At 44.6% G+C, this 23,717-nt stretch overlaps 1 protein-coding gene across 1 annotated transcript in view; it reads left to right on the top strand.

Annotated features, from left to right (window-relative positions):
* The first annotated feature begins 6,549 nt into the window (after nt 1–6,549).
* The window catches only part of LOC147727602 (protein NipSnap homolog 3A-like), a 412,033-nt gene continuing 394,865 nt past the window's right edge, over nt 6,550–23,717 (top strand). The window contains exon 1 of the mRNA XM_086961632.1: nt 6,550–6,655. Within this exon, the coding sequence (XP_086817758.1) occupies nt 6,611–6,655 (45 nt within the window). The 5' untranslated portion in view covers nt 6,550–6,610. The remainder of the gene's footprint in view (nt 6,656–23,717) is intronic.

Below are 23,717 nucleotides of genomic sequence, written 5' to 3'. Positions count from 1 at the left end.
GTGTGTCTGTGGCTGCACGTTTATGCGCTGGCTTTAGGGAGACCGGTGGAGAGTGCCATATTTCTGTACATATGGCGCTCTCCTGCTCTCTGCTTTTCACGCAGAGCAGCACAGCCACTGCTAAATTTGAGCCTGCGGTTTCCTGCATCTGACACCAGCACTTGATTGTCAACCAACTCTTATGACAGCCTGCCACTTGGTGACACTGTTTGAATATGACACTTTACAACGCACGCGTTACAACACCTGTCATTACAACAAATTTTTTACATCGCAAAATCCCATGCAACGCATGTCATTACAACGCATAATTCATTACAACACAATTACTATTCTAACTCTGCTGGGGCGTTACTTTGGGGAATGCGTTGTAATGGATTAAGCGATGTAATGACATGCGTTGTAATGGATGTTGCGTTGTAAAACGTTTGTTGTAATGACACGCTTTGTAATGCATGCGTTGTAAGCAGTGTTTCTCGCGGTTTGTCTTATTTTCTGAGGAGCACAACAGCTGTTGTTTAATATAATAATTGAATATACATTAAAATCACAAATACCTGCATCCCAGAGTAATACGAATAGTTTGGGCGGCGTGTATTTGTCATTTTAATATATATTCATAGTCTGAATGGTCGAACTTGTATGAGTGTGATGGCTAAAAGTGATAGTACTGTCATTGGCAGCATTAGTGGGAGCAATACGTGGTGCGAGCGGCAGTGGCCTCCTGACAAGGGACCTTTTTAGGTCTCGCCTGCCGATGCGCTTGCGCATTCGAGCTGGTGAGAGATTAAGGGGCTTATCCAGAGTTTAACCAGACTGGAAATTTGATGCAGTGCATGTGCGCTTTTAGCTCAATGCGCAAGCGCAATGAGTTAAAATGCGCATGCACAGCATCAAATCGTCAGCAGCTCTTCCCGCTCTGCCCCCTGCTACATCAAAGGCTTTGCGCTCTGCCTCAGCCCAGCCATTCTCCTCCCCTAATTGCCCCCTGCTGCATCAAAGGCTTTTTCACGGCTGGCCGGCCGTGCTTTCCGTTTCACGGCCGCCAGGCCATGTCTCCTTTTTTTTTAACTAGCAGTGGCTATTGACAGCTAAGAATTTGGTTTCCAAAACTAACCTATTCAAAACAGGCATTTAATTTGTTTGAAATCGATGACTAGGACGAATTACCGGATAACAACGTTCAGTTTCTTTCTTTTTAGCATCACATGGCAGTATGAAAATTGAATTCTTAATCAGTGTTGCAGACTTGTGCAATTTAATGTTTTTAGGTCTTGCGGACAGACAGCTGTAGTTATTCATCAGAGATGCCATTTTACCACACAGTACACAGAGAGTGTGCTTTTGGTTCAGCCATTTGTTGTTGCCTTTTTTATCCGCTGGTACGATAGTCATGGCAAGGTAAGGAAGGCTGCATGAGTGTGACATTATTTTCCGACTGGGTGTTGTGATAGGGTGAGGTTATATGAAGATCCTTTTCCCTGTGCAACAGTTCGTTCAGCACCTTTCACAGCTCAGTGCCCTGTTGTGCAGGATGAGGCCCCTCTCTCCGCCGTTTAGCTTCTGCCTTTGCCAGTGCTTGTTGAATTGTGTCGTAAGCACAGTCCATTGCAACCGCGGAGCCCAGCCATTTGAGGTGTTATTTTTTTTTCATAGAGGCATACAGCCAAAGGGACCTAGATGTTGCTTCACACAGTACCAAGGCCATTTCACCCCCTCACCCCCTCATCCTCACACACCCTCACTCACCCTTACACCCTCACCCCCCCCACAACCCTCTCACCCTCACACTCCTCACCCTCACACACCCTTACCCTCATCCCCTCACCCTGACACACCCTGTCACCTTCACATCCTCACCCTCACACCCCCTCACCCTCACCCCCCTCACCCTCACCCCCCTCACTCACCCTCACACCCCCTCACTAACCCTCACCCTCACACCTCTCATCCACCCTCACACACCCTCACACACCCACTCACCCTCACACTCCCTTACCCTCATCTCCTCACCCTCACACACCCTCAGTCACCCTCACACTCACACTTCCTCACCATCAGCTATCCTCACATCCTCTCACCCTCACACACCCTCACTCCCCCACCCTCACACCCTCACCCACCCTCACACCCCCTCACCCTCTCTCACCCTCACCCCCTCATCCTCACTCACCCTCACAATCTCACCCCCCTCACAACCCTCCCACCCTCACCCACCCTCCCCCTCCCCCTCACACACCCTCACCCTCAAACACCCTCACCCCCCTCAACCTCAGTCCCCCTCATCCTCACCCCCCTCACCCTCACACACCCTCACCCTCACACACCCTCAGTCACCCTCACACCCCCTAACCCTCACACCCTCACTCACCCTCACTCGCCCTCACACCCCCTCAAACACCCTCACCCTCACACCCCCTCACACCCACTCACCCTCACACCCCTCACTCACCCTCACCCCCTCACACACCCACACCCCCTCACCCCCCTCACCTTCACCCCCTCATCCTCACTCACCCTCACCCCCCTCACAACCCTCTCACCCTCACCCACCCTCACCCTCACACCCCCTCACCCTCACACACCCTCACCCTCACACACCCTCACCCCCCTCAACCTCAGACCCCTCACCCTCACCCCTTCACCCTCACCCCGCTCACCCTCACACACCCTCACCCTCACACACCCTCAGTCACCCTCACACCCCCTAACCCTCACACCCTCACTCATCCTCACACCCCCTCACCATCACACCCCCTCACACACCCTCACCCTCACACCCCCTCATTCACCCTCACACACCCAAACCCCCTCACCCCTTCACCCTCACACCCCTCACCCTCACACCCCCTCACCCCTCACCCACCCTCACCCACCTTCACCCTCACACCTCCTCACCATCACATACCCTCACATCCTCTCACCCTCACCCAGCCTCACTCACCCTCACCCACCCTCACACCCTCACTCACCCTCACCCCCTCATCCTCACACACCCTCACTCACCCTCACACCCTCACCCCTCACAACCCACTCACCCTCACCCACCCTCACCCTCACACCCCTCACCCTCACCCCCTCACCCTCACACACCCTTACCCTCACCCCCTCACCCTCAGTCACCCTCACACCCCCTCACCCTCACACACCCTCACTCACCCTCACACACCCTCACACACCCTCACCCACCCTCACACACCTTCACACCCCCTCACACACCCACTCACCCTCACATCCCCCACCCTCACACCCCATCACCCTCACCCTCACACCTCTCACCCTCACACCCCTCACCTTCAAACCCCTCACCCTCCACCTCACACCCACACCCTCACACCCTCACTCACCCTCACGACCCTCTCACCCTCACACACCCTCACCCTCACACCCCCTAACCCTCACACACCCTCACTGACCCTCACACCCCCTCCCTCACCAGCATAGCATAACAAAACCTAGCATAGCAAAACATAGCATAGCATAACAAAACAAAGCATAGGATAGCAAAACAAAACCTAGCATAACAAAACAAGAAATAGCATAGCAAAACACAACGAAGCATAGCATAACAAAACACAACAAAACATAGCATAACAAAACATACCAAAGCATAGCAAAACAACACACATTGCATAGCATAACAAAACACAACAAAACATAGCATAACAAAACATAACAAAGCATAGCAAAACAAAACATAGTATAAAAATACACAACAAAACATATCATAAGATAAAACATAACAAAACATAGAAAAACACAAAGCATAGTATAACAAAACACAGCATACATAACAAAACATAGCATAACACAGCATATCAAAACATAACATAACTTAGCACAACAAAACACAACAAAACATAGCATAACAAAACACAACATAGCATAGGATAACAAAACAAAGCTTAGCATAGCATAACACAACATAGCATAGCATAGCATAACAAAACATAGCATAACAAAACATAGCATAGCAAAACAAAGCATAGCATAATAAAACACAACAAAACATTGCATAGCATAACAAAACATATCATAACAAAGCATAGCATAGCAAAACACAACAAAACATAGCATAACAAAACATAGCATAGCATAACAAATCAAAGCATAGGATAGCAAAACTAAACATAGCATAGCATTAAAAACAAAGCATAGGATAGCAAAACAAACCATAGCATAGCATAACATTATATAACATAACATAACACATAGCATAACAAAACACAACACATAGCATAACAAAACATGGCAAAACACAACAAAACATAGCATAGCTTAACGAAACACAGCATAGCATAACAAAACAAAACAAAGCTTAGCATAGCATAACAAAACCTAGCATAGCATAGCATAACAAAACATAGCATAACAAAACATAGCATAGCAAAACAAAGCGTAGCATAATAAAACACAACAAAGCATTGCATAGCATAACAAAACATAGCATAGCATAACAAAGCATAGCATAGCAAGACACAATACCACTCAGTGCCACATAATTATATGCTACATAATTACACTGCACTCAATGCAACATACTCTCCAAATACCACTCAGTGCCACATAATTACACACCGCATAATTACACTCTACTGAATGCAACACACTCCACACAATACCACTCAGTGCCACATAATTACATGCCACATAATTACACTGCACTGAATGCAACATACACTCCAAATACCACTCAGTGCCACATAATTACACTCTACTGAATGCAAGACACATCCACACAATACCACTCAGTGCCACATAATTATGTTACATAATTACACTGCACTCAATGCAACATACACTCCAAACAATACCACTCAGTGCCACATAATTACAAGCCACACAATTACAATCTACTGAATACCTCAAACACTCCACACAATACCACTCAGTGCCACATAATGATATGCTACATAATTACATTGCACTCAATGCAACATACACTCCAAATACCACTCAGTGTCATATAGTTATATGCCACATAATTACACGGCACTCAATGCAACATACACTCCAAATACCACTCAGTGCCACATAATTACACACCACATAATTACACTTGTCTGAATGCAACACACTCCACAAAATACCACTCAGTGCCACATAATTACAAGCCACACAATTAAACGCTACTGAATACAACATACACTCCTCATAATACCACTCAGTGCCACATAATTACACGCAACATAATTACACTCTACTCAATGCAACATACACTCCAAATAACACTCAGTGCCACATAATTACACCCCACATAATTACACAGCACTCAATGCAACATACACTCCAAATCCCACTCAGTGCCACATAATTACAATCCACACAGTTACACTGCACTCAATGCAACATACACTCCAAATACCACTCAGTGCCGTATAATTGCACGCCATGTAATTACACTGCACTCAATGCAACATACACTCCAAATCCCACTGAGTGCCACATAATTACACGCCACATAATTACACTGCACTCAATGCAACATACACTCTAAATACCACTCAGTGACACATAATTACACTCCACATAATTACACTACGCTCAATGCAACATACACTACAAATACCACTCAGTGCCATAGAATTACACACCACATAATTACACTGCACTCAATGCAACATACACTCCAAATGCCACTCAGTGCCACATTACATGCCACAAAATTACACTCTACTGACTACAACATACACTCCAAATCCCACTCAGTGCCACATAATTACACACCACATAATTACACTAAACTCAATGCAACATACTCCAAATCCCACTTAGTGCCACATAATTATACGCCACTTAATTACACAGCACTGAATGCAACATACACTCCAAATCCCACTCAGTACCACATAATTACACGCCACATAATTACACTACGCTCAATGCAACATACACTCCAAATACCACTCAGTGCTACAACACATATTGTGTTACAATAGGTGTCACATTTGCGAAAGATAAAACTATTGGCATTGTAAATAACAAAGCTATTAATTTTTGAAACGTGATTTGTCAGATCAATACATGTAAGACAGGGGAAAACTAAACATGTACCTTTACTAATGCTATAGATGTAACATTTGATAATTTTATAACTATTGGCATTTATAATAACAAAAAAAACTTTTACATTTTGCACAACATAAAAAAATGTAAATAATATTTAAATTTACCACACCAAAACCTCAAACTTTTCTATTGCGAGACCTATTGCATTTCCAATGCTTGTTTTTTTCTCTCCTTCAAATTAAGCACTGCATTTACGACTGCGTGACAAACTAATACATCTAGCCCATAATGTACAAATAATCTGGCTAAATAAAAGCCTGCGTTCAACGTTAATCTCTTACAAACAAAAAGTAAAAATTACGTTTTCATAGAAGTACTGTCAGGTAGTCTGTTCACTAACCCAGACAGAACAGGAAAGTATGTATGCCTGAGGCAATTGGGCAAGAGCCACCGAAACACTCGGGAGTGCTGCGCCAACAGGGTGAGGTTTCGAGTCCCTCAGCCCAAGGCGCATCTCCTCTCTCATAACTGCGCTGCTGCTGTGACAGAGTTCAACTAGCTGCGCTGCCTGCTGATAGCGACATCGAGGAACGCACGCGCCATGCTGGCCCTCCGGAGCGTGCTGAGAAGAGCCGCGCGAGCCCAGGTAACCCCCGCTTACTCATCCATGCTCAAGATGACAATATGCTGCTGAACTACCTACTTCAAAAGAACAACGGCAACCACATCAATGTCTCAATCCCTTCAGTTGTCGGCAGCATTACATCCTTCCAGGCACGTGCGGTGGTTTCTCTAGTAAGCATCAGCATCACTGCCTCCATCCCGACTCCCTGCGTCACATTCTCCCCTGCATTAGGCATCAGAGGCGTCTTTCTCCAGTTTCCAGCAGGGTTCCACCTGTGCAGGCTCGTGCAAAACCCCCACTCTCACATTCCCGCATCACTCCTTCCCATTGGCTGCCTGCATCCTCTTTCCCTTCATGCACGGGTACCTTGGGGGCTTATTTACAAGCCCCTTGCACCGCAGGTAGGTCACTTTTTTCCCATATTAAAAGTGACACACCTGCAGCGCAAGGGGCTTGTAATTAATCCCCCAAGGGGTGTGTACAGGCAGCATAGCAGGGGCTAAAGCCTGAAGGGCAGGTGGCGTGTGAGTATCCAGCACCCTGTAGGCGAGGGCCTAAGAGGTAAGATTTGTGTACGCTGCATGCAAGAGAACGAATACCTAGGTCGGAGGTATGTATTGGCTGCACGTAGGAGGACGGAGTCCTAAGTCAGCTGGACAGGTTGAGGCGCGTGACAGTAGGGCAGGTGTGTGTTTAGCTTGGGTAAACGTAATTTGAGTCCGACAGGCCTGCGACAGTAGGAGAGGATGGAGAGGAGGTTGTGTTCAGGATGCACACTCTGATGGGGTAGAGGCCTGTGAAAGATAAAAGGTAGCTAGTTGTGTGCAAGATATTAAAGCATCCCACGAATTCACAGCTTGAATGGGTCAGGAAGTTTGTTCAGGCTGCACGCCAGAGACTGAGCCATTCTTGTAACCGGTTAATGCCTGCTGACACTTTTCCTTTCTGGAAAAATCCTGGGAATATGTATACCTCTCTAATGGGTGAGCCAGAGTATTGGGGTTTGCACATCAGGGCCACCCATACACTCTGCTATCGCGAACAAGACCACAACAAAACCAATTACCGGATATGGGGCACGTTGCCAGGGATCTTGTTACCATCAACTTATTGTGGAAAGTCTTTTTTTGCTCTTTATTTTTCGTGTTATCTTCATGTGAACAAAGTACTGTTCTGTGACAGTTAAACAAAACACAATAACAAAAACGTGGAGAGAAAATCTGCTCTTGTTTCTCGTCTTGGTACTAGACATCATTAAAGAGAGTCATACGTCACGAAAATAACCTTTTAATTTTAGCTGACATATTCCTGTTGTAACTTGTACGTGAACGTGTTTTTTGTCGCTTTTCTGTTCTCACCTTGATGTTGTCCGGGCTAACTGGCATTACGTGTTTATCTTGTAGTTTTTCCTACTTTACATGCTGTGTGAACTACTTACGTTTATAGCTTACCCATAACTAATTTGGGTCTCATTAACATCTAATGGAGCTAATGTCTTCCTCGTATAGGCCCATGTGGCCATACCTTCACAGACCTGTTCATCTGCTCTAACCTCCGTGATCAGCATTTCTTCTTCTGCTAAAGTTCCCCAGGCCATTGTTGAGGGCACATGGAGAGCTCTCGCGCAGCTGTAGGTTTGGTGGCAAGGTGAGAACTTTCGTGAGTTTATACATTGGGGCACTACTAAACGTAGATTAGGAATAACCCAAAAATTCGAAGAATAGGTGATCATTTCCTAGCTGACCTACACAATTGTGTACTGTGTATCAGGGTCCTACTAGATGCCGAAACATGCTGACCAAGTAGATGAAGGGTTAATGATCACTCATTGGCACCACCATTGATCCCCCTAAAAGCAAAGGAAAAAACCTTAAGAAGGTGCCTAAGATTTTTAACTCGCAAACCGGATCCCATACCTCACCACACCAAACATGCACTCCCTGACATAACAGTGAGCCCACTAGTCACTAGATTTTTCTCTGGCGAGTGTGGTGGGCCTTTGTTAAAGCATGACACCAAGGGCCTTATTTATGAAGGCCTTGCGTCAGTTTTGCGCCGCCGGTGCGTCACTTTTTGTGACGCACCAGTGGTGTAAAAAATGCACCTTGTTGCGCCATATTTAAAAAGTGACGCATCTAGGTAGATCGTCACTTTTTAAATCCCTGCGCCACATTTTACCTGCGTCAGGTATAATGTATGTAGATGGGGCGTTCCACCGCAAAAAGCCTCGTAATAGTGACGCAGTGTAATCTATGAGATTTCACTTCGTCACTTTTAGGACGCTGTTGCGTCAAAATCTTGCGCCCGCCTCACAGCAGGCGTAAGACTGACGCAAGCCCTTTCACATGGGGAAAGCCCCATGTGAAAGGACGCATTGCTGGAGTTGCGTCACTTTTGTGACACACTCCAGCAATGCGTCACTTTTGCGCTTACAGATACGTCAGAAATACTGACGTATCTGTAACTCCTTGCGACATGATGCGTCATACATTAAATATGACGCATCAGGAATGTCGTAAGGAGTGCGCAGTGAAAAGTGACGCATCGCTGTTTTCACGCAGCGATGATTCACTTTTCATAAATGAAGCCCCAAGGGTGGTGTGTGAGGCTCTGCCTTACAAGACATCAGCCCCCCACTCACATTTGAAGAAAGTTTCCTGTTGCAGGCTCCCATTTTGTATGGAAAAATTTTAATTGCGGGGCATCTGGGCCAGTGCATTGCAATATGTTGTTTTGCCAATACCAACTACAGGGCAGCAAATGTGTGCTTAGGTTGTGTAATCATGCTCAGCACACAGCACTTGAGTGATATCTCTATGTGTATATTTCTTGTGGATCCCAGTCTAGTTACTACCGTGTGCTGGTACTTAGTTAAGGCCTACAAGTCCATGTTAAATGTATTAAGGTAGGTTCCTTCTCTTCACACCTCAGACATTTAGAGGATCTCTCTGGATATATTCTCCTCAGCTATAGAAGGGTCATACATGTGCAGCACAGAAAATTAATGTGAATTCGTTTGAATCTTGCATTACTAGAAATCTCCTGAACATGTGCACATACCCACCTCTCTCAGACGTCATCTGGGAGTTGCACCAATCTATCAACCTCCATACCTTTCTTGTTCGCATTTGTATTATCCTTCTGTCTTTTTTTCAGTCCCTTATAGATGTTTGACATTACCCTGTCCCATTTCAAATATTGCCCCTAGCGCAGCTGTGGTACTTGGGGTATTGGGGAGCTCTACTCACACTTCCCTGGCAGTTCTGGGCAGCATTGTATATTGGAGAAACAGCCCCAGTCCCACCTTGAATTCCTCCTGGGCCTCGGTGAAGTAAAGGAACTCTTCACCTGGTTAAAAATCTTCAATGGTTACTCTGGCAATTATTGACATCATTCTGGCTATCTCGTTAGCTATGGCGTTAAAAATCCCTTCTTTAGATTGACTTCTCTGGTATTTGAAAATGGTGAAAAAGGGGCATGTCAGGCACAGTCTGACCTTGTGTCACAGTAGTTACCATAAGTACTGACTAAAAGGTATTCACTAAAATGAAAATCTGACTTTCCAGGACGAAAACACTATTTTGGTGGTCTTTTTAAAAAAAAAAAAAATCCCAAATGCAGCTTTTGTATTTCACATTGAAATATCTGTATTTACAGAAACTGGTAAGCTTGCATTTCAGACAAAATGGTTATATTTCAGAATTATATTTTAGTTATATTTAATACTGATGTTTGAGTGCTAATTCACTCAGAGCCTAGGAAGCTAATTGTTGCTTTTGGGTGATTTGCATCAATGATATGAATTTTGTTTCATTATTTGTGTGAAGGTATGTCATCATACATTTTGAGGATACTTTATATGATATCACAACTGTTGTGTGGGCCTGACCCTGATAGATTGGTATATTCTGTAATGTATCTTACCCTGTAAGTTTTTTGTAATTGAGCAATCAAATTGTTTTATGTGCCTCAAGGCTGCATATAGCACACTGTCTTCAGGATGTGATTGTTAGAGCAGTATAACAATTGATTTTAATTAAGTTTTAAAGATGAATAATACATACTAAAGGAGGTGCACCGGCTTATACAATTGCTTAAAAATACACAGATAAATTGAATTGTAGTAAAGAATTTCACTGTTATTGTAAACAAAAAAAAGTAATGTCATTGTAGGACATTACTCTAGTTGGTGTGATTTATTCCAATGTACCCCCAATGTTTGCCCATTCTTTTTTGCTGGCCTTATAACTCTATTGAGCTTAACACTATTGAGCTTATCCCTGCAAAAAATGAGAAAAGTTCTTGTGCAACCTTTAAACATGGCTAAGTTGGCTTACACTTGATTGACATATTTAACTTGCCTATACATCCCTAGTACATGGTGTAGAAATTGTACCCAATGCCAGGAAGTTAAAAGCCACCTGTATTCTGCAGTACCTAATGTGCCATTTACTGTTAAGGGTTAATTCGCCGCACTCTACTGAGCATAACCCTCCTTAGAATATTGTTAGACATTAGTGGTGTTTTAATTATGAGATTGTTCAAAAACAAATCTTTTGTGGTTAGCAATGCTTGTTACCTTTTGTTTCTAAGTGTATTTGTAGCTAGCAGTGTTTTTTGCCTTCTTGAATCCTGTCACCTGCCTCACGTGAGTAAACCGCTGAACCGCTGGTTGAATTCCACGTGAGGTGCATGTAAATGTGCCGATGACGCTCCGTGCTGCAAGTATTAACCCTTTCGATGCTCATGACGAGCTCAGCTCGTCATGAGGCACAGTTGAGCTGTGCTGATGACGAGCTGAGCTCGTCATGAACAATGAGGATTCATAAAATGTCAGCACAGGAGGGGAAAATGCACAGCAGCCATGGTGTTAAAGACGCGCCTTGGAGAGAAAGGGCTCTTTGCTTCATTTGGATTCGAGGCATCACCACAAATGTTCTGGACCCATTTTTCAGCCGGAAAATTCCTTGTTTGACAGAATCTTGCTCCCCTCATCCTGCAATTTTCCTTTCCCCCCGTTTATTCGGCCTGCATTCGGAGCGGAGCTCTTCCCATCTGCCCTCCTCCCTCCTCCCGCTCTTCCCTGCCTTCTCCCGCAGTCAGCCTGCCTTCGGAGCAATACTTTCCTCGTCTCCCCGCCTCCCTCCTCCCGCTCTTCCCTGCTTCTCCCGCTACCCTTTACCTGTTTCTCGGGACACTGGACATCGTTCCACGTTGCTGGAGCCGGAGTCTTCTTCCTGGATTTCGACTTCGCAGGTTCCGGTTGACACCAGGATTACTTCCCGTGAATCTGACAAAACAAAGAAACAAGTCAGCTACCAGGTAATCGGACGCTCATACAAGAAGCAACAAACACTGGTGAGACTTTTAAGACTTTCTCAAACAATTTGCACCATAAATCCGAAGAGATTTAAAAACATTACGCAGAGGACTTGATATTTGCACAGAGAACGAACTTTATATTTTAACTTTCTATTTGCACAAAGAACTTTATATTCTGACTATAATGTTTGTTTGAGACTTTGCTAAAACTAAACACCGTTCTGGTGATATTATAACTGTTTGGACATACTACAGCACAATAATGTTAGATTTCACAATATTGTATTAGGGATTTCCTAAAGTTCCAAAACTGAAGGTGTGTAAACTAATCAACAAATGTGAGTTGGGCATATGGCGAAAATAGAATTTGCCAACATTCCAGAATCCTTTGAGGATAGTTGTTGTTTCTTCCTTTATTTGTCTTTACAGAACCCCAGTATTGATGACTCTACATAACGGCTTGAAGGTACGAAGTTAGTGTGGAAGTTAATTGTTTTAAAACTAACACTTATTATTAAGTTCAACACTTGAGGGTGTTTTACAGAGAAACTAAAAGTGTTTTGTGTCATTTAAGGTTGGAAAACCCTTGCGGTAGAGCCTTTTCCAATTCACCTGTAAAACCATAGAAGTGTTTGCATGGAGCTTCAGATTTTAGGTATGTTAATGAGAAATGAGGAATAACAAATGAATGTCATTTATTACTGATAAGTCATAAGAATACTGATTGTGTCTGGATATTGTTGTTATGATAGGTGAAACTTCACATCGTTGAAAGTTTGATCAAGGAAGGTCCAGAGCACTTCACCTAGAGAAAGCTTTTGGATCCCTCGAGACGAAGATCCAGTATTTGTTTGTTTCTCTCTCCACTTCCCCTTGCGGATCAGTCGGTTCATCAAGTGTTCACTTCCTTGTTGGGCTGACCGGTTCATGGGGGAATTGGGACCTTACAAGTTCAAGAAGCAAACAACCAGAGCGCAGTGACTGCTTGCGCAACAGAAAGCGAAGCCACACTCCCTTGTTTCCTCTTGATGTTGTAATCATCTAAGTCATCACAATGTATATCACTTAGTTGACTCAACTTGTGCACAAACTCAATCAAGAAATGAAGGAGTTACATTTAGAAAATCAATCCCTTCGTCAGGAATTAGATAAAACTAGGACTGGGATTACCACTTGAAGAGAATCCACAGCAGAAGGAAAGACCATTTTAACTCCTTCTAAATTTGGTAACAGCTTTTCAAGCTCAAAATATTTCAGGCCAGCCTACTGATCAACCCGTAAAAGTCACTGTAGTTACGCCTAGTCCTATCCTGTTAGCCAAACCATAGAGGTTTACATGGGATTGTAATAGATACACAGCATTCATGAGCCAGTGTCAGTTGCACTTTATGTGCAAGCCTCAGATTTTTTCGACAGAAACCTCTAAAGTGGCCTTCATAATCTCCTTCCTTGGAGAGGTGGCAGCTAATTGGGCCATGCCTTTAGTTGATAGTGATGATCCTATTCTACATAATTTACATAACTTTAAAATTGCCATGTCCAATCTCTTTGCTAAACACACATTCATACAAGCTTCCGATAATGAACTCCTAAACCTGCGTCAAGAATCAAAAGACCTGATATCCTATGTCACCAACTTTAACAGACTATTGGCCCAAAACTCATTGGCCAGAGGAGGAGAAGAGAGTATCACTTCTTTACAGAGGACTTAAGGATGACTTGAAGGACTCTTTGGCTCATATCGTCAATTTGCCAGAGGATTTTGCTGAATTCCAAGATTTAGTGGTCAAGTTGGATCATAGGCTGCGAGAAAGGAAAAGCGAAAGGCCTAGAGGGGATATTAGAAATTTACATTTTAAAACAGAAAGAAAGGAAATTGAGAATAAGAGTTCTGTTGTAGAACCTATGCAGATAGGAGGAGTGAAAGGTCCTTTATCACTCGAGGAAAAAGAACGAAGACATAAAGGGAACCTATGTCTTTATTGTGGGAAGTCTGGTCATTTTGATAGGGAGCGTCCTGCAAAACCCGCTAAAAAAAGACGTTAGCTGTAGTGGGAGATATATCTCAGGAGTCGGAAAACTAGTTTCCTCAGAGAAAGATGAGGTCATTTTTTCGGGATGCATTGTTCAAAAGATCTCTCAATATGCTACTAATGTGACGAATCATATTCCCAGACATTTCACGGTGAGAGTGATTTTAATTTTGTCCACTCAACATAGACACAGCATACCCGTCTTAATCGATTCTGGTGCTACAGGCAACTTTTTTGATATAGGATTAGCGAGAAAGCTACAGTTAACTCAAGTGCCAAAGAGATAACCTGAGCCAATACGGGAAGTGGACAGGTCAGCCTTGTCTTCTGGTCTAATAAGGTTTAACACCACACCTTTGACTCAAGTCGCCGATAACGGCCATATGGAAAATACCATATTTGACCTCATTGATACACCCACTTTTGGGGTGATTCTTGGAAACCCTTGGCTTGAATTCCATAACCCCAAAATCCATTGGGTAAAACGTACTGCAACCTTGGACTCTTCTCATTGTAAACTTCATTGTTATCAAGAAACTAAGGACCCGGTCATGCCTCTTTTTTGTGCCGCTTTGAATCAAGAAATTGTAAACATACCTAGTGACTATGGAGATTTTTCAGATGTGTTTGACCCAGTTAAGGCTACCAAATTAATACCCCACAGAGTCTGACTGGAGAATCGATTTAGTCCCTGGAGCAGTGCTTCTCTGTAGTAGGATTTAGGCTCTAACCGAGCCAGAAAATCAGTATTTGAGATCATACTTAGATGAGCTATTGGAAATTGGATTAATCCGACAATCAACATCACCAGTCTTGTCGCCGCTCTTCTTCGTAGCAAAAAAGTCAGGCGATTTGAGAGCGTGCATCGATTATTGTGCTGTCAATAAGGCAACAATAAAGAATAGGTATCCTCTACCATTGATTCCAGTACTGCTTAATCAGGTAAAAGGCTCCAGTATCTACACCAAATTGGATTTGCGAGGCACTTATCACCTTATCCGTGTTAAGAAAGGTGATGAGTGGAAACAACTTTTCGCACCAAATTTGGTTTGTTCAAATATACGGTTACGTCTTTTGGATTATGTAACGCCCCAGCTGTGTTTCAATACTTCATAAATGAAGTATTGCATGATCTTCTGGACGTCTGTGTAATTGTGTACATAGACGATATTTTGATTTATTCTAAGAACCCTGAAGAGCATGTAAATCATGTCCGATCAGTTCTACAAAAATTAAGAGACTACTCCTTGTTTGTAAAATTAGAGAAATGTGTCTTCAAAACCCCTAAGGTAGAATTCTTAGGCTATTGGTTGTCTCCCAAGGGAATTAATATGGACCCAAGAAAAGTGGAAGCTATTTTGAATTCGCCAGCTGTAAAATCAGTAAAGGACACACAAAGGGTTTTGGGATTTGCTAACTTCTATAGGCGGTTTATCTCAAAATTTTCCGAAATAGTAAGACCAATTACACAGTTGCTGAAGAAAGGTAAAAAATTCCAATGGACTTTGGAGGCTGAACAGCCTTTTTAAGTCTAAAAAAGGCTTTCACCTTGGCACCCATCCTAATTCACCCTGACCCAGATAGGCCGTTTTTTGTTGAGGCGGACGCCTCACAAACAGCCTTGGGAGGCGTGCTAATGCAAAAGGATTCTAGTACTGGACGCCTACATCCGATAGCCTTTTGCTCACATAAGCTTTTAACTGCAGAACAAAACTACACCATTGCTGAACGTAAACTGTTGGCTATAAGAGCAGTTTTCCAGGAATGGAGACATCATCTCCTGGGAGCTAAGCCAACCATCACCATCTTCTCCGATAAGAAGAATTTACAGTTCTATTCTGCCGTAAAAGCCTTTACACCTAGACAGATGGGCTGGTTGCAGTTTTTTAGTGAATTTTATTTCTTAATCACATATCGCCCAGGTTCTAAACAGCTTCTGTCAGATACACTTTCACGTTTAGTATGCGAAAAGCATAATGATCAGGTTGACTAAACACAAAGCATTATTCCTGCAGAAAGAATAGTAGCGGTAACCCAGCCAGATGTCTTTCTAAGTCAAATTCAAAGGAAAGTTGAAACTCTGGATCATCGACAATGGCTATCTCAGAAACACAATTCAATCCATGGGGTTTTTTTCCTCCATAAGGATAAAATATTTGTTCCTGAAAAAAAAATGTGTTTACAAGTTTTGAGTTGGAATCATGATCTGGCCACAGCAGCCCATCCAGGGATCAAAAAAACTCTAGAACTATGTCAAAGACATTTTTGGTGGGAAAACATAATAACCGACGTACAACAATATGTTAATGGTTGTCCTGTCTGTGCACAACAAAAGGACTTACACACTGCACCAATGGGTCTTTTAGAACCAATGGATATTCCTCCTAGTCCCTGGCATACAATAAGTCTAGATTTTATTACAGACTTACCAAAATCGAATGGTTTCACTACGATTTTGGTAGTAGTAGATTTACTATCAAAAATGGGGCATTTCATCCCGTTGTCTAAATTACCATCGGCAACTGAGTTCAGTGATATATTTTGGTAAAGGTTGTTAAACTTCATGGCCTCCCAAGTAAAATCGTTTCAGACAGAGGCCCTCTATTTATTTCGAAATTCTGGAACCAACTCAGTAAACAATTAGGGATAGAACTAGCCTTATCATCTGCTTTTCACCCTCAGACAGATGGGCAAACAGAAAAGGTAAATCAGAATCTTGTTTTAGAACACTGAAGGAGGTCCCAGGGGAATTTGTGACGACCCTGACTGCGAAACCCCCTAAATAATAATGACACCAACAAAAATTAGCAGTGAGTCGGAAAGGCCAATAGAATTATGTATCCAACAGAAAAAACAACCAAGGTATTGAAAAATAGGAAGAAGCTATCAATGTGAGCGAGTTCCCAGCTGCACACATACATTAGAACACTGAAGGAGGTCCCAGGGGAATTTTTGACGACCCTGACTGCTAAACCCCCTAAATAATAATGACACCAACAAAAATTAGCAGTGAGTCGGAAAGGCCAATAGAATTATGTATCCAACAGAAAAAACAACCAAGGTATTGAAAAATAGGGAGAAGCTATCAATGTGAGCTAATTTTTGTTAGAATCAGTATCTTGAACAAGGTTTACAATGCCTGATTTCTACCATATCCACTAATTGGGACAAGGTACTACCATGGGCAGAGTTTTCTTATAATATTACCACACATGCAGCCCTAGGTTGTTCACCCTTTTATTTTCGAGCAGCTCAGCATCCACGTTCCATTCCAGTACCATTTCCAGAAAAAGGAGAATTTATGCTAGCAGTTACTGAAAGGCTGTCTAAATTACAAAAGTTCCAGGAACTAGTGAAAAAGAACTTAGCTAAGAATAAATTAAGAATGAAAGACTCAGCAGGCAGACATAGACTACCAACCCCGCCATATGAGGAGGGAGATTTAGTCTGGTTGTCAATGAAAAATATTCAAATTGAAGGCCCCAAAAAATTGAAACCAAGATACTTAGGACCATTCCCTATTGAAAACATTGTGAATCCAGTCTCAGTTAAATTGGTTCTACTCAAGTAGTATTCTATCCATCCAGTGTTTCATGTCTCCCTCCTAAAACCCCATGACCCGGCCATACGATCAGACAATGCTCCTCCACCAATTGTGGTTGGCGATCACCTAGAGTACGAAGTTAAAAAGATTCTAGATTCAAAACGTATTGGTGATCGTCTTTACTACTTACTCGATTGGAAAGGATATGATCCATCTGAAAGATCTTGGGAGCCAGAGAATAATGTGCACGCTCCAAGATTAGTGAGGTAATTTCCATGCTCTTCACCTGGAAAAACGACGCCTTGTGAGACAGACTTTGGGGGGAGGAACTGTTAAGGGTTCATTTGCCGCACTCTCCTGAGCATGAACCCTCCTCAGAATATTGTTAGACATCAGTGGTGTTTTAATTATGAGATTGTTCAAAAACAAATGTTTTGTAGTTAGCAATGCTTGTTACCTTTTGTTTCTAAGTGTATCTGTAGCTAGCAGTGTTTGTTGCCTTCTTGAATCCTGTCACCTGCCTCACATGAGTAAACCGCTGAACGTCTGGTTGAATTCCACGTGAGGCGCATGTAAATGTGCTGAAGATGCTCCGTGCTGCAAGTATAAAAGACACGCCTTGGAGATAAAAGGCGCTTCGCTTCATTTGGATTCTACGCATCACCACAAGCGTTCCGGACCCATTTTTCAGCCGGTAAATTCCTTCTTTGACAGAAACTTGCTCCCCTCATCGTGCGATTTTCCTTGCCCCCTTTTGTCCGTCCCGCATTCGGAGCGGAGCTCTTCCCGTCTGCCCGCTTCCCTCCTCCCGCTCTTCCCTGCCTTCTCCAGCGGTCAGCCGGCCTTCGGAGCAATACTTTCCTCGTCTACCTGCCTCCCTCTTCCCGCTCGTCCCTGCTTCTCCCGCTACCCCTTACCTGTTTCTCGAGACACTGGACATCGTTTCACGTTGCTGGAGCCGGAGTCTTCTTCCGGGATTTTGACTTCGGAGGTTCTGGTTGACATCAGGATTACTTCCCGTGAACCTGACAAAACAAAGAAACAAGTCAGCTACCAGGTAAACGGACGCTCATACAAGAAGCGACAAACACTGGTAAGACTATTAGACTTTCTCGAACAATTTGCACCATAAATCCGAAGAGATTTAAAAACATTACGCAGAGGACTTGATATTTGCACAGAGAAAGAACTTAGTATTTTGACTTGCTATTTGCACAAAGAACTTGATATTCTGACTATGATGTTTGTTTGAGACTTTGCTGAAACTAAACACCGTTCTGGTGATATTATAACTGTTTGGACATACCACAGCACATTAATGTTAGATTTCACAATATTGTATTAGGGATTTCCTAAAGTTCCAAAACTGAAGGTGTTTAAACTAATCAACAAATGTGAGTTGGGCATTTGGCGAAAATAGAATTGGTCAACATTCCAGAATCCTTTGGGGATAGTTGTTGTTTCTTCCTTTATTTGCCTTTACAGAACCCCAGTATTGACGACTCTACATAACGGCTTGAAGGTACGAAACTAGTGTGGTAGTTCATTGTTTTAAAACTAACACCTATTAATCAGTTCAACACTTGGGGGTGTTTTTCAGAGAAACTAAAAGTGTTTTGTGTCATTTAAGGTGGTAAAACCCTTGCGGTAGAGCCTTTTCCAATTCACCTGTCAAACTATAGAATTGTTTGCATGAATCTTCAGATTTTAGGTATGTTAAAGAGAAATGAGGAATAACAAATGAATGTCATTTACTGCTGATAAGTCATTAGAACACTGATTGTGTTTGGATATTGTTATAAGTGAAACTTCACAACCTTGAAACTTTGATCAAGGAGGGTCCAGAGCACTTCACCTGGAGAAACCTTTTGGATCCCACGAGACGAAGATCCAGTGTTTGTTTGTTTCTCTCTCCACTTCCCCTTTCCCTTGCAGATCAGTCGGTTCATCAATTGTTCACTTCCTTGTTGGGCTGGCTGGTTCATGGGGGAATCGGGACCTTACAACTTCAAGATGGAAACAACCGGAACGCCGTGACTACTTGCACACCATTCACAGAGTGTTCATGTAATGCATGGACTCAGGCCTACCATGTGTAGCCTGACTACAGCACCATAAAAACCTGCTGTAAAAACTGTAAAAATAACCCATCTAACCTGTGGGAAATCATGCTAGCAAATATTAACCATTCAATCCTAAGTACACATTGTCGCCCACACTGTAGGGTACCTGCGATTTAAAATTGAAGTATGTGCAAAATTAAAGTTGCCATGTTCCTCCAGTAACTAGCCTCCAAAAGCTATTTTCACTGACAGGACTGCACCTTGATCCTAGAAAATGTAAAAATACATTTTATAAACTTTAATCTGCAATGTTTGCCAGGAAATGACTAGAATATTCTTTCAAAGTCTATTTTTTATATTTAAAAAAAAATCTAATTTATTGGTAAAGTTGGATCTTTTTATAAATATGTTGGAAAAGTAACTTTTAGATAGTATAGTTTTCCTGCAAGAGTGCCAGTTAGGCTAATTAGCATTAGCCTAGGAGAGGTGGGCTGCCACTGATTCTTGACTATGGTGTGCGAAAACTGCCCCCACAGCAGACAATAGTCTGGACCTTTTGGCTCTCAACAGTCTGGGTGTGCAGGGGTAATTTTCTTCCCTTTGCAGGAAAGACAGTAGCTGTGGGCCGAGGAACTTCATGAACTTAAGAAGGAACAAGGTGAGGCCTGTCCTTTTACAAGTAGATGTAAAGAAAGACTTGGAAGACGGCAATACTTTGTTCCTCAGGCCCACGCCAGTCTGCCTAGTGCCAAAGCCAAAGGGAGTGCATCTGCCCCCAAAACATTTTTTGAGTGGACACAGGGGAGACGACTGGTCAATTCCTTGGCCACCGATCTAGGTGGACACAAAGGCTATGTACAAGAGAGGAAGGCTTCCCCCGTTTTCAAATTTAGGAGTAACATACTCTGTGGGATTGTTTGCAGTAGGGCAAACAGGAACTGATAGACAAGTGATAGACAAGTGGATAGGGTTACTCCTGGGAACATTTTAAACATTGGTTAGGGATGAGCCAGGAGTCACCTCTACTCACTGGCTATTGCACAATATAAATGTGTCACCTCAAAGATCCTTCCTCAGACCACTTTCGGGACCAGTAGAAGATCAGAAGCGGGCTGAATTCTGAATAGTGTAACCTGAGAGGAGCCCTGAAGGACTTTGTCTTCTCCCTCTGGCACCCAGAATAAAGAATTAGACTTCAAGAGACAGTGGCCTAAGGTCTTGTGTGACTACGGGGCACTAAAAACTGAAGACCCAAGTCTAGGAGCCTTAGATGAAGAGAGTCAGAAGGAGGAGTTTCGCCTGCAGAGTTTGGGATGTAAAAAATTCTGACTTCCAGCCTCCAAAGTAAAGGGATCAACCAGTAGAGCCAAACTGTGTAAGGCGAGACTTTGCTGAGTTGAAGAAACAACTTTACCCCACCTGGAGCTTTCCATAGCTGCAAACCCATTTCAGCAGATCCTCGGTGGGATGGTATCTGACCTAGTGGGGAATTAGTTGGATGCAGTCTGCTGCCTTGCCCCACTGGACCTTGTTCCACAGCTACACAACTTTTTATCAAAATCTCTAGATGCAGCCAGTTGCTTTGCCCCATTTGAAGACTTTCTCTTCCATTTTGCAGAAAAAGGGCCTGATTATGAGTTTGGCAGTATGGGAGCGGGCTGACATGCTACCAACCCACTCCCACACCGTGAAACCTCACAGTCACTCGCCGACCAGATTATGAGTTACCTTGTGTTTTGCCGCACGGTCCTTTTGCATTCCCATGGTGGTGCCTAGGGAAATGGGAGCGCAAAAGACCGTTCCTGCACGGCATGAACTGTAAGGTCCGTGCCATGCAGGAAAAAGGGTGAATGCTCACATGGGGACACTTTACATGCCCCCTTGCAGGCAACCTGTTAGACCTGTTAGCCCTAGGGTGGTCTTTCCCTATTTTTTTTCGCCCTTGCCTCATTTTTTCCACCTTCTTTTTGTTGACCTTAGGTCTCCGAGCACCTTCCCATTGCTAATCAATGCTAAGGTGCAGGTGCTCTCTTCCCCCAACATGGCTGCCACTGACCCCTGCTACTGCAGGGTGGTCTTTTTAGACGCACTCTAGTAGCCAGGAGCTGGCTGGGACCCCTAAACATTGTTGCGACAACAGCCTACCTTCCCTGCCCATAGCTAGAGTGAGGAAGCTCCTGGAACCTTCCGGAATAGGGGAGTGGTCACCAACTGCCATCTCAGGGAGTGGTCACCTGACCTGGGACTATAAAAGAAAAGGGAGGGAAACTTTCCAGTCAGTTGGGGCATCGTTGACCTGGGGGATCCTACGCAGGAGATTTAGGCGGTAGGGCCTAGTCAGAAACCTATACCACTGAGGGTGACAGGGTTTAGGTGCTGCCCACCAAGCTGTGTGAGGAACACTGAACTAGCCCACTGATCTGTTGCACAGGTTGAAGGGGTAACAATATCACAAGACCTTACTAGCCAGTTTAATGAGCTTCCAATCTATTTGCGCTTCAGCCCTCGGCAGGGGGACACCCCTCACCCCCTTGTTTAAATAGAGAATAGAAAGGTTGTGCTGGGGCTTGAAGATTTAAATGTTCCTTCTTTGAAATAATTCCAATAAAATCACATTAGTTAGTGCAAAGCGTATTTATTGACACATCAAGTGAACAGCCAAGACGTGTTTCACCCCTAAACGGCCAGCAGGCCTGGGGCTTCTTCAGGGCTATTAGTCACTGCGTAATGCCTGGTTTCTCCAATATCGAGTCGGATAGCAAGTCCACTGATCTGGCCCGGTGGGAGGGGAACCCAGGGACCACCTGAAGTGACCTGCTGAGGAAACTTGTCAAGCCTTCAACTCAACCCCCCTCTCTTCAAGTAACTCCCTACCAAGGGCGCAGGAACCATCTAGTGCCGAAAGAACCTACCTACTTGTACTAACCAGGACTACTGGGGATCAACCAGGTAACCAGCACCTGTCATTTGCCGTGCCTGGACTGTGTCCCACCCCAAGCTGCCCAGTGTGGCCTGTCCTGCCTTGTCTTCCTGCTTGGGAAGCGCTCTCCCTTAGCGATGGAACACTGACATGCCCTACCTGCCCAGCGCTCCCCTACTGTGCTCTGAAGCGCAAGGCCCACGAAGCGCTATTGAGGAACCTACCCCCAGCGCTATCTCTACCAAGCGCTACATTCCCCCCTGAGAGTGCTGTGATTCCGGGGACTAGGGCTTCTCCAAAGCGTTATTGCCGAGACTGTCCCCAAAGCGCTGTAACCCTGTCAAGCGCCAATTGGTTTTCAAGCGCGCTATGTGCCCCGTGATGCGCTACCTGAGAAGAACTCTGTGCAACTCACTGCCACTGCCCTGGTCATCGGTGATCTGCGTACCCCTGCCGCGGTTCCCCCTCAAAAGCGCGGCCGTTCTGCATCACGTGGCCAGGGGACTGTAAACGCTGCCGAGCGCCGCATGGGGGCTGCCTGTCACGGTCCGTGCCGCCGCAGCTTTGTGTTTGAGTGAAGGAGGCCGCCGCTGAGCGTAACGTTGCGGTGGCCCCCGGTGTGAGGAAAGGGCCGCCGGAATCCCAAATAGGCCATGCTGGGCCTTGCGAGGGCCTGACGCCGCCTACTGTAATGCTAGGCCTTAGAAGCGAGGAACTCTTGTCACGTGACGGGGGCGCGTCACAAGCTACGCCCCCCCATGCACCAGTTGGTCCACGCTGCCGAGCCCCATCAGGCGAGGCCGCTGATTGGCCCTGGGCCCGAGAAGAGCTCAGAGGCCCGGGACCTGAGGAGAAGCCCGCACGGAGGTTCAGGCCGAGCCCAAGAGCCCCCACTAGCCACCATCAACCCCGAAGGGGGGCGCCACCCCCCCAAGAGGCCGCCATCACCGGAGGGCGCTGTAGTGAGCGTGCACCCCCGGGTGCCAAACCCCCGCCAGAGATCTCCGCAAGGGCTCAGGAGGAGCCGAAGATTACAAGGTAATCACCCCCGGGGAGGAGGGCGGAAGACTCTGTGGACAAGCGGGTCCCCTAGGAGCAGTAAGGGGGGCCCGTGTCCGCCCCTCCCACGGGGAAGACTGTTGCTGGGCCCAGTTGGCCCTATAGGTACTGGGACTGGGCCGAGGCCCCCAAAAGGCACCTT

Source organism: Lissotriton vulgaris, chromosome 3_1 (assembly GCF_964263255.1).
Source record: "Lissotriton vulgaris chromosome 3_1, aLisVul1.2, whole genome shotgun sequence".
Taxonomy (NCBI): Eukaryota; Metazoa; Chordata; class Amphibia; order Caudata; family Salamandridae; genus Lissotriton; species Lissotriton vulgaris.
Note: the sequence above shows the minus strand (reverse complement) of the source record. Positions and strands in the feature narration are given on the sequence as shown.